Source organism: Mytilus edulis, chromosome 2 (genome assembly GCF_963676685.1).
Source record: "Mytilus edulis chromosome 2, xbMytEdul2.2, whole genome shotgun sequence".
Taxonomy (NCBI): domain Eukaryota; kingdom Metazoa; phylum Mollusca; class Bivalvia; order Mytilida; family Mytilidae; genus Mytilus; species Mytilus edulis.
Window position 1 is genome coordinate 107087809 of NC_092345.1, and position 12751 is coordinate 107100559.

General features: G+C 32.2%; 1 protein-coding gene and 1 long non-coding RNA gene across 21 annotated transcripts in view; one reads left to right on the top strand and one right to left on the bottom strand.

Moving 5' to 3' along the window:
• The first annotated feature begins 1089 nt into the window (after positions 1–1089).
• Positions 1090–12751, top strand: part of LOC139513866 (uncharacterized protein C10orf67, mitochondrial-like) — a 41128-nt gene continuing 29466 nt past the window's right edge. For 7 of the 20 annotated variants that reach the window (XM_071302764.1, XM_071302774.1, XM_071302777.1 and 4 more), the window contains exons 1-6: positions 1090–1244; positions 3416–3536; positions 4008–4099; positions 9622–9673; positions 10229–10303; positions 10619–10792. In XM_071302764.1, coding sequence (XP_071158865.1) covers positions 1129–1244; positions 3416–3536; positions 4008–4099; positions 9622–9673; positions 10229–10303; positions 10619–10792 — 630 coding nt within the window. In that variant the 5' untranslated portion in view covers positions 1090–1128. Of the gene's footprint in view, positions 1245–1342; positions 1555–3415; positions 3537–4007; positions 4100–9621; positions 9674–10228; positions 10304–10618; positions 10793–11491; positions 11522–12751 lie in introns of those variants that run through there. The other 13 variants (XM_071302763.1, XM_071302766.1, XM_071302775.1 and 10 more) reach the window with 8 other exon arrangements.
• On the bottom strand, positions 6920–9009 carry LOC139513865 (uncharacterized). Its single transcript, XR_011662535.1, has 2 exons — positions 8888–9009; positions 6920–7140 (listed from the first exon to the last, which is right to left on the bottom strand). It is a non-coding gene; the product is annotated as an uncharacterized lncRNA (long non-coding RNA).

A 12751-nucleotide genomic window follows, 5' to 3' on the forward strand; every position in this document is an offset into this window, starting at 1 on the left:
GACTATCAACAAAAACTTGAATGAACCTCAACTTAGACACATGAGTTTTATAATTAGTTGTTGTTAGTTTTCAACTATCTTTCCACTTTGTCTTCACCCGACTTGCCAATGTTGGACGTCCGTTTGGCTGTGCAGGATGTATAAATACGCAATCACGTCTGGTCAGAATGGGACCTTAAATCCTATGCCTATTTGTAAAGAGAATGCAATTCTTTGAGGAGTTCGTAGTTGGTCTACTGAAAGGCAAAATTTCTGCTCCTATCCAATAATCCCTCATTTTCCAATGCAGGGAATTTTTAAATTTCCAGACCTTCGTCCGTGACGACACCTATCACAGGACCTAGCTCCAAGTTGTATTTATTGTAATTTTGTTTTTCAACGGTCCTGAACTTGCATAAATATTTGACACTGGATGTAAAAAAATCAATCAATCAACTGGCTTCCAGTAATTTTGAGTACTTTCAAATCTGCGTGTAATGGCCTCAATTATTCAAAATTCCTAAGCAGGTAGGGATTTTACAGTAGAGGATATAAAGAAATAGGAATTTCTTGAATTTTGTTAGGCATCGACTATGTCTGTATACATGTTTGTGTGGCTAGGGTGAAGGTTTAAGATTCAAAAGAGTGATGGTTGATGTCTAGCCAAAAGGATAGTTCTATTATATATAGTAGTGTTTACGTACCCTTTTTTTTTTATGAAGGATCGTCCATATGTACTATTAATTAAGTTAAACGTATATATCAATCAGAACGGTGTGTACTGCTTAATTAATGAGATACGCTGATCTACGCTGGGCGATGCATATATTGTAAGTATTTTTTTATATCACGAATTGTGCTGCGTTATCATTGAGGACTGTCATACATTCAGGAAATGATGCAAAAAATACAATTTTGGTCTTTTCACTACTACATATTATTTTTTTATTTAGAATGTGATGTAGGTTTATTCGACCTTATTCCGAGTCTGTATCTGTAATACATTTTGTACTTTTATATCTCTGATCATATATTACAATATGAGGGTTAGGTGAATAATCAGATTAATTTTAAACTTTCCGCTTAAATAACTTTAGACGAAAGGATAAAACGGGAAATACAGCGACACCTATATTGTTGATAGCAACAATGGCGCTGGTTAGCTCCAGTTCTCAGTATGATCGTTTTTCTATAGCAGCCAACGAACTTCAAGATCACATTGTTGATATTTATGGAAATAAGGAGAATGAATTGGAACTATTTCGGTAAATATCTCATACTAATAGAAAAAATAGCCACGAAAGGGAATATTTACTACACGCACCTGTCAAATCAGCATTTGCCAAAAACCCACATTTTTGCGCGTGCGATTATCACATGAGATTTTTAAACAACGTTCAAAATGGACGAAAAATACATGAACATGTTTAGGAATATACGATGTTTAAACAAAGATACTCCGCCTGATATAGTTGCTCTCATCGAAGCAGCTGGTATTCCACGATTTAAATCAGTAGGAATACAAGCTGGTAGAGTGAAAACATTCTCTCATGCTTCTAATGCAGACCAGGACAAGTAAGCAATGCTACTGAAAACAAAGCATCTTGCACAGTTTTATACCATGATTTAATGTGATACAATTTTGATTACATACTTTTTCTTACCAATTTGGCAATTGTGTACAAAAACATTTACAACATAAATTATTACGAATTATGGACCAGTTACCAATACACCTTATCGCTATTTGTCTGCCATTACTGGAGATCACACAGGTTCCGGTAAAATTTTGAAGTTACAAAACAAAATATCTTAAGTCACAGTGGAAAAGTGATTGTTGTTTGCGTCAAAAGTTCAAGCGGCCGGGATTAGCGATAAGGTGTATTTGTCCGCCATTACTGGACATCACACAGATTCCTGTAAAAAATGGTGTCATAATTTAAAATATCTGACGCCACAATGATTGTTGTATGATGTCAATAGTTCAAGCAGGACAGATTCTCGGGGCAGCCGGGAATAACAATAAGGTCTATACACCTTGTTGCTATTTGTCCACCATTACTGGTCATCATATAGGTGAGGGGGATAGGACCTTTATGTGGACTCCTGGATCGAGTGTTTTTAAGCGCAGGATTTCGGGATTGACCATGTCGGCTTCCGAGAATTCTGTTTTTTTTCTGTTTTCGGGATGTTGGGATTTACTTTATTTAAATTTCGGGACCTCTGGATTTCGTGTTTTTAAGCCTGGGATTTCGGGATCAGGACCACTCCTATCCCCCCTCATAGGTTCCTGTATTTTTTTTATGTCATAATACAAAATATCTGATGCCACAATAGAAAAGTAATTATTGTATAGTTCAAGCTGAGCAGGTTCTCGAGTCAACCTGGACAGACTTTCAAATAGTGATAAGGTGGATGCTGATGACAACGACAATGTGGTAGCAATATATGACTGCAAAAATTTGACGGTCGTTTTTTAAAAGAGTTATAAAGAGACATAACTGGAGAATGGTAAAAGTGAGGCTACCCAAATTTGTATTTGATCTACATTTTGTGGTAATAAGCATTGTGTTTAACTTAACATTAAGTTGAGGCTTACTTAAGTTAGAGGAGGGAAATGAAAAATTATACAATTATTCCATTTGTAAAGGGGCATAACTCTAGAAAAATTAAAGTGACACCACCAAAATTCAAACTTGATGTATATTTTGTGGTAAAAAGGCTTTTGTCAGTCTTGTATTATTTTTAATTTTAGTTTCTTGTGTATAATTTGGAGTTTAGAATGGCGTTCATTATCACTGAACTATTTGTTTAGGGGCCAGCTGAAGGACACCTCTGGGTGCAGGAATTACTTGCTGCATTGAAGACCTGTTGGTGACCTTCTGCTGTTGTCTGTTCTATGGTTGGGTTGTGTCTCTTTGACACATTCCCCATTTCCATTCTCAATTTTATTATAGCAACCTCAGTTTAGTATAATAATATTGCAAATTGGATATTTGAAACATAAATGTACATGTATTCAAATTTTCCAAGATAACTGAACAACAATATACTGTTTGTCTGGTCTCATTCTGTTGTCTCACAAAATTAGCTTTCAGAAACACTGTCTGTTGGAATGTAAAATTGATGGCAATCACCTTCAATTCAGCTTTTATAAGTAAAGTCTCTTTTTCAAAACTCAAAATGAATGAAAATAAAAACTGATGAAAATAGAAACATTGAATAACTTCTTTCATTATCTACACAGTCTCTCATATCTGTACTTGGTGTCTTTTGTGTTATTGTTAGGGTTAAAATTTGCTTTGTATTTATCTGATGAGTTAAGCCCCTTTTTAACTAATTTGTATGGTGTACTGTAAGACCACTGTTTCAGGTTAGGGGAAGGCTTTAGTGCCAGCAAAGCTATTTACATGTAATAAAGTTTGTATAATTTCAGGCCTTCTCTGGCAGACCATCACAAGGTTGGTTTCTTTACACTGGACAGATGTTCTCAGACGGATGTCACAGAAGTTGTAGAACTGAAGGATATGACAGAAGTTTTACAACTTCTACTAAAGGTTAGTTTGACTTCACTCTTCTCAACTCCTAGTATAAGTTAATAGATATGACTAAACTGCTCACTGTAATTCAATATTTAAGACGTTGAGAGTCTTGCATATTGTATAAACACCTGTCCAATGACTCAATGTTTAATTCTGTACCACTTTGCATGATATCAAACTTCTTGTTCACAACTTGTCTAGAATCCTGGTAATGTACATTTGTAGTAGACATTTAGATCAACATTCTGTTTTCAGCTAGATTTGACATAAGTTTTCCTTTTTTTGAGGAATGACGGAATTAATTTGCGAAGTGAGCTATAATTCATTTGTCTTTGAATAACTGTGTTACAATTTTTCATGACATGCCTCACATTGCCTATCATTTATTTGAAGTAATGAAAGAGGTTTTTCCAGTTCAATGTATCTTAATAATTTCACAAAGCCTATAGCTATCTCACAGTGAATAACAGTATATATATTTTTCAGGATGTACATAAAATGAAAAGGGACATTAATTTAACAAAAAGTGTGATGCAGGCTGATTATGAAGCTAAAGTCCAAGAAAAGGCTACAGAACTGTATGTATAACTATAACACACTACTACACCACTACATTTCATGTAAAAAGACATATAAAAAAATTATACAAAATAATTTAAAAAAAAACCACAATTAATCCTACTTTAGTTTTAACAGATACAAATATTTTTAAATGCTTAAATTGACAGTGGCAATCTTTTGATGCACAGTGAGGACTAGTGAAACTAATTTACTAAACTAAAAAAAAATACTTAGGGTTTTAAGTTGTAAAAGGAGTGAGCAATTTGGCTGTACCAGGATAAGATTACTTTTTGTAGGAAAACAATTCTTTATACAAACACAGTCGAAGATTTTTGAAAACAGGATTTTTATGTGATGGGAGCTCAATATTTTTCTAATTCATACCTTGGTATTTATAACATTCTCAGTCAAATGGATCTCATTGACAAATATGTATATACATATTATAGGGCACACTAAACCTCATAAGAGACAACAATTATCAACATAATTCTGCATATCTATACACATGCACAAGGAATCCTGTTTCTCATAACTGACAACAGATGTAGAAAAGATCAATTATCTCATCATAGCATCAATTAATAAATACAAAGTTACATGGATGGAGAAATGTCTCAATCAGTGGGAAAGCCAGTGACATTGAAGAGCTACTTCCGGTAGTCCCGCGGGAAAGGGGACATAATCTAAAAATTTTGAGGTGGCGCTGTAACCAGCGTGTAAACAAAAACGTAGCCTGTGCTTCAGACAATAAATCTATTAAAACAACTTATCATCCATCAGTATTTGAGTTTAATTTTTCATTAGAATAGATTTTGTCACACGACTGCCAAATTCGGTATTCAAATAAGTGCTCCGTTATTGAAATATGATAATCCAAAAGACTACCTCCGTTGATTTCCAAAAAACCGCGGGTAATCCCCACGACTACAAACAACTGACACAAATGCATCCTAAAGCTTTTCATTGGTCGAGATATAAATAAATGTGACCTAGAAACATATGGGCACATGACTATGTACAGGATTCCCCGTCACTCTGAGTCTTGTTTACATAATAAATACTTCAACCGGAGGTCAAAATTCAACATTTTTCAGACGTTTTGGGAGTTATTTCGGTGCAAAATCAAGCAAATTATGTCATATTTTACAGATTTTAAGCACAAAATTGATTGAGACAACGAAGGGTGATGATGTTTTCAGGATTTTAAATATATTTTTCTTAAAACGTTGAGTGGTTGAAGGCTTTACAACGTCATTTGTTGATGTTTACAATTTGCTCAAACTCCTCGTATCACATTTTCTGTAGTTATTTAATTATGCTGGTGACGTATAACAGATTTATGTGCGAGATTTATGTATAACATTGAAACTGATTTAATCTATGAACGAATTTGTCCATATAAATAACTTCCATTGTCTGGAAGTAGACCTACCCCCCTTTTTTCAACAAAAAAAATTTCAGTTAGTCAAAAGTTGTTGTCTGAATAAGCATGCAAAAGTGCAAAGTGTAAGCACTCAGCTAGTCTTTGTTTTAAGCCAATTTTTAGGGTAATGGTTACAGTCATTCTTTGCAATTTGATTCTGTAAATTATTATAAATCTGAAATGTTTCAACTTGTCAATTTTAAAAAGTACATGTACCAATCAACAAGAATTGCCTGCCTAAACACTCACACATGTTTATAAATGTCTGTCCTTATTATGCGTATCAAGCAACCTGATGTACACTGTGACTAACTATTCATGTTTGAGTGTTTCTGGGCCCTGGGGCATATTTAACTCTTGAGAACTTGAGATTAACATTCAATAGGAATGCCCAATGCCTAGTACATCAAATTCTTAATACATGTTAGAGCTACATGTATATGACCATTTAAAGCATTAACAAAATGCTATATCACTTCCAAGGTCTGGTATATGAATGTCTCACTCTGATTTTGGTGATCCTGTTTTGTTGCATTGATATAACTGCTTGACCCATATTTTTATTTTACACCAGTTTACAAGAAAACAAATCTTGGACACAGGATCTATTCTTTATTAAGAATCATACCATTCCTATATCTGTGTGCTGATTTTTCTGCAATAGAATACCTTTTCACACATTTTACTCCATTCTAAAAGCACACAATTGCAATAATTTGCAAAATCATGAGTTTACATATCTAGGAAAAGGGTACATAGACATCTCATTCATAGTACTACACAAGGAGCAGGATCTGCTTATTCTTCCAGAGCACATGAGATCAATTATATGTTGTGGGTTCAAGTTGATCAGTTTTCTTTTTTCTAATTTGTATATTAGTTTAATCTTTTCATCAAAAAGTCTGAAAAAAGAGATATGTATCTACTGAAAATGATTTATTTAGGTGCAGGGGTAGCCACACTTTGAAATCTACATGGAAGCAAAACAGTGAAGAGTCATGTTCATGATAGGCTACTTGAGAGACCTCACTATGTCTAGGAGAAGTGAACAATTCTAGAAACTTTCCATTTAAGTCATTCAAACCTTATAAAGAATAAAAGACCATCATTTTGACTTTTTATATCTTTTTTTTTCTTATGTCTCAAATACTACAGTACATACATGTATATTTCTGATACCAGTGACCGATCCAGAACTTTTTCTATTTTTTTTTTTTTTTGGGGGGGGGGGGGTAAGGGGTTGCTGCTGCTGACTAACTTAGGAGGGACCCGCTCCAGTGATTCCCTATTTAATCAAAGTAAGTAATATTGTATTGCAACAGTATAGTGTCTCATGTACATTTACCCCACGTTATCAATATAAAATGGTGGAGTGTTTCACATTGTATGTGTATTTGAAAATATAAAAATGTTTAGAAATAAAAGTTTATTAAATGATGAATAAATACAAAGTCATAAAAATAATGTTAAAATGAAAAATATGTAAAAAGTATTTTAAACATTTAAGGAGAACTATTCGTCTATTGTTAAAATTAAAAAGTTTTTTAAAGTAAAATCAAGTCAAATAGTCCTCTGTCCCATACATGTAAATCCTCAATATAGAAATCCTGCTCTTCTTATTCCTATTGTTATCTGAAAATATATAATTTATGCAGATGATATTATCAAATGAATATAATTGCAAACTTCTCTAGATTTTCTATATGATCGGTAAATTATAATATATTTTAATTGTCTACTGACAGAAACATGATCTTCTGAGGTCCCAATTAAAAAAAAAAATGTTGAAAGGAAATACTGGAATCCGAAGGATCAATCTCGAAATCCTGAGCTATAAAATTACCAAATCCAGACGTCCCGAAAAAGGTTCTCTAGAAAAGGTAATACTTATACACACCAACAGATGTTTGGAAAAAATTTCTACTTATAAATTCATTTACTTAGTATTTAAAATTCATCACCATAATAACATATCAACCTTTTTAAAAGATATAAATAATGTTTTAATAAAGTATAACGTAATATGCAACATTAAATTATCTTACAGGTATCTGTTATTTAAAAGATAACTTTTCATTCAATCATTCATATCTTTAATTCTTCATACCAGTAATTGATAATAAATGTATCCAACGCCAATAAAACCTGGCCACAACACCAAGCCAATACTGAAGGTGGCAATAAAATTCAACAATAAATCACATAATTTTTTTTTTGGCATGGAAGGAGGGACAGAATTTATACTTTCCTACTGGTGAATATTTCATATACCTGAAACCTTTTAAAAGATATTTTACATGCCCATATGCACTATTCAGCAAAAATAATAGAACTGTTGTTCACATAGACAAGGGTCTGGATGGGGTGTTCTGCATTTCTTTATCATTTAATCTTTTAGGTCACTGGTCTCTATTTTTTTTTATACTTTTTGTCCATAATTTCTCTTTCCTCAATATATAAATTAGCACATCAATACTGTAAATTCAGAAATTATTGCGAGGTTTTTATTATTGCGAAAAATGCGACAGAGTTGTAAACGCAATAATTAAAACTTGCATTTTGTAATATTTTAACTGAATTAAGCATGACTTTTCTCAAAATCGTAAAAATTAAAATTGCATTCAAGTTTAAAATGACAAAATCGCAATAATAAGTGCACGCAATAATTTCTGAATTTACAGTAGTTCAAAATGATTATGACCAGACCTAAGGCTTGCTGCTAAGAATATTAAGATTTTTTTCTGGGATGCATAGGAAGTCGTCCCAGAAAAAAAGTAGTCTTGTCAGACTTCATAATAATTTGGACTAGCATGTCATTTGCTCTATTTTTTACTTATTTTATGGTAAATTTTCTCTATTCTTGTTCCTATAGTAATAATTCTCTAATTCTTTATACGTTTTAATAATCATAGTTCCCAGTAACAGATCCAGGGATAGGGTTCCAGGGATTGGAATCTCCCTTTTTGGGGATGATCAATGCATTTGAATGGGGACATATAGTTGGAACCCCCCTTTGTCCTGGGGTAGTTATTTTTTTCATATATTTTTATTTTGTTTGTGTTTTGTTTTTTTTGTCACACTTTTTGGGTTCAAAAATAAAAATATTCACCTTTTTACTATTCGAGACAACCAAACAAATCAGCACATTACATTACACAACTGCAAAACTTTAATTAAAATTTAAATGCTAACATTGATCGACCTGCCAAAATTGAAGTTTTATTCAAATTGAAGTCTCACGCTGGAAAAGGGGCGTTTATTTACATGTGGTCTACGGAAATTTACTGGATTTAAGAATCGAAAAGAGGCAAACATGTAGCCATAACCCGATCAGATCAATAAATTATGTTATGGATAGTATTAATATCTTTCTACTAACCATTAAAAGTAATAATACTAGGATTTCGTGAGCTCAGAAACCTTAATCTGTTGAAAAATGGCGTCGATTTGTGTGCTTCCTTTTCGCAGCCTCAGTTACAATTTGACACGGAGTGATGGGTATTTATGCAAATATTTAGGGACTCCTATCATCATAGATACTATTTTTGGTCATTTTATATTTAAATAGCCAATAGGATGCAAATGTGTCAGTTATTTTCAGAAGGGGAAAACACCCGCCATATTTTTATCTCCCAAATTAACAACGTCACTTGCCACTTTCAGAAGTTCGTTTCTTGTAAAATAAAATCTTCTAAGAAGAAAAAATAGCATGGTCACCTGTAAAACTTACCTATATAACTTATTGATGATGAAATGACACAAGTTTAATTGTCTTTAATGATAAATTTCTCGAAAAATCACACGTACACGATGTAAACAAATTGCCGCAATGGCGCGATACTGTCGCCCTCTATGAAAAATCGCGATTGTCGCCCTTGATTTTCTGGCCTTTACGTCATATGGAAGGAGGCGCAGAATCGATCCGTGGCTTTCCCACTGAATGGCACTCATACCTCATCTTCTTATATCTTTTAATAGTACTTTAAGACCTCTCCAAAAAATGAAAATAGGATGGTTCCTATAATGTAAAATACTGGGTGCAAAATCTTTCTCTTGTATATTTCGTAACATCATAAAATAAAAACAAATTAATATTTTTATTTTTTTGAACAGATATTGTAGAATTAATGAAAAAGTAGCAGAATTAGAAAGAATTCATGAAGATGTAAGTATACTGAACAAAAACTATAAAATGCATAAATACCAACAACAAAAATTTAAGGGACCAGTGAGTTTTTATCCATCTGTGACAAGCAGCTAGATAGAAAAAAGAACTGTTTTTGGTCTCCTTTCGCACTGTTGACTTTTAATGTTAAGTTTCTGATAAATAAGAAACAAGCAAATCTGATAGACCATAACTACATGTTCTTCAGTTGCATTGGCATCCAGTGATACTTCAGTCACTTTGAAAAGTATACTTTGTTCAAGTCTAAAGTACTCTATTTAGGCATGTTTATTAAAAAGTATACTTTGTTCAAGTCTAAAGTACTCTATTTAGGCATGTTTATTAAAAAGTATACTTTGTTCAAGTCTAAAGTACTCTATTTAGGCATGTTTATTAAAAAGTATACTTTGTTCAAGTCTAAAGTACTCTATTTAGGCATGTTTATTAAAAAGTATACTTTGTTCAAGTCTGAAGTACTCTATTTAGGCATGTTTATTAAAAAGTATTCCAATTCAAATAAAGTCTTGTTATAATACGTACATGTTGTATTTGTAGAGAGTATCGACTGTAAGAAAAGCATTTAGACAACAGTTAGCCGATGCAGTTGCCAGACTGGCAGTATTGTATAATGTAAGTATACTGACATTTATGATTGCTATAATAAAATTTAGAATAAACTCTTTTCCAAAAATATAAAAATCACATCATAGACCCTCACTGTAAAGTAATTTACAAACCAAATGAAAACAAATGCCATAAAAATGTCTATACTAAGTCATTAATCTAAATGGTGTATTCTACAGATTCCTTCAGGTAATTTGTATTTATTTCTGTTTATTCTGAACCTATTCATCTGTACATCTTTGGTAATCTTAACTTTTGTCCTGGTATGTTGATATTTAAAATATTTTTGTCTTCATCTTGAACTATTTTTTGATTGAATAGAAAAATTTAGAAAACAAGATGCAGAAAGAGAAGCAGAAGCAAGCAGGGGACCAGTATCTACTGGATGAGAAATATAGAGAATTACAGCAAACAATACAACAGAATCAGAATGTTATAGCAATGTTAAAGATGCAGCTGTCTGCATATCAACAGAGTAAAATGGACCTAGAAAGTGTAGGTATTCTATATAGTACTGTAGGTAGTTAGGGCTTCCCACAGCTTTATAGAATTCAGATGATCAGCAAGCATGTCTCAAAGCATGGATTTTAATTGTTGTAATACCAATTTGTTTCTAAGTTAGCAAAGGAAATGTAACTTCTCTTTCTGTCTGTATAAGAAATAAATCTTCTAAGGAATAAATATATTTAATATATAATTGAGTCTATAGAAGACAACCAACCAGCAAATTTATTAGGTACTGTTTAGTTTAAAATTGAAATAAAAATAAAACTTACAAAAGGGGGGGGGGGGGGGGTTACAAACTGAATGATAAAACTGCCTGGTTATCCATAAAGGGTTACCAAAAGTGATCATTACTCCTTGGCCAAAAAATACAGGTAGAACTTCACACAAAATCCCATCCTATGGGGTAGTAAATTGTCAATCCCATCCTATGGGGTAGTAAATTGTCAATCCCATCCTATGGGGTAGTAAATTTAATATATAACAAACAACCTCAAGTTATTATTAATATGAATATTAGGAATGATTTTTATTTGGAATTCATCCATTTGTTTTTTGCTGTTAAATGCTAGAGTTTAAGAAGTCTTGAGACCATTCTGTTGGATAAGTTTGAACCATGTTTGAGGTAGAATGAGCTAGATATAGAATGAGAGTTGTATAGAGTTTTATATATATTTCATGCTTTATCAGAATGTAGAGGCCGACCCCAAGGTGATAGAGGTATAGTCTACATACAGCTCCATTACTCTCTCGTCACTGTTGTGCATAAGGTTTCAGCATATTAATATTTAAGTCTTTTGATACTTTTCTGGTTATTGTAAATTCATAATTATTCTTGGAATACCAAAGGACAGATTTTTTGTGGGTAAAGATCTAGAGGAACCAAAAATTTTAAATTTCAACGAAGTACAAATTTTCCATAGGCTTCTAAAAAACAATAATATCAATTTTCCACAAAAACAATTTTTGCTCAATTCATGAAAAACGTTTTTTACGATAATAAACAAATCCACAGTATTAAAATATTTGTGAGACGCTTTCATGAAACAATATTAAGTTTTTGAAATTTTCCATTTGATTGATAATGACTGCTGATGTGTTCACCGTCATGGCTGCTGTTAAGGAGGCTCGCGGGTATAAAATTTTCAGAAAAAATTAAACATTTATTTTTCATTACAAATTTTATTTATTACCTTTAGTAGTTGTTACTTTATCATATGATACAAAAATCTTTCCAAAAAACCAATTCGTGTTGGCCCTAGGTGACTTTTAAAATGTAGATATCATTGAAAAAGCTCCAAATTATCTCCCTTTGGTGCAAAAATGCCATTTTTTTTGGCATTAAAATTGAAATATCTTTTTTAACTCATCGGTGACCTATATTTTTTATTTTTATTTTCGAATAAGTTGTACATAAACTAAATAATTGTAAAATTTAAGCGATTTCTGTAATTTAGTTCTTTTTTTATTTCGATATTACTTCTGTTTCTCCTATTAGTTCAACAGAAAAAAAGGACATTAACAAAAATGTATGCTTCTTTCGATGGCAGATTGTGACCGTAAATGAACGGTGACCCCATTTTTTTATTTCATTTTTCTTTTAAGTATAAAATAAAGTTCATTTATAGAAAAATATAGCGAAGTCCTATATTAAATAAAAATTTCGATTTAGACCCGCGAGCCCCCTTAAGCCTGCTATTTGTAAATGTTTTAAAGGTTATTTAAAAAAAAAAGGATTAAATTAGATATCAACAAATGAGTACATGATTTTTATAAGAAGTTAGAATTATGTATCTAAAATCTCTTGGGACTTTTGAAACATTGATTCAGAGAAACAATAAGTTTTTACATTAATATTTCATAGAAATTGTACAATGCTTTATTATGACCTTGTAAATAACTTTGTCTAGAGTTTGATCTTGGCTGCTGCAAACATTTTTTTAATATAGG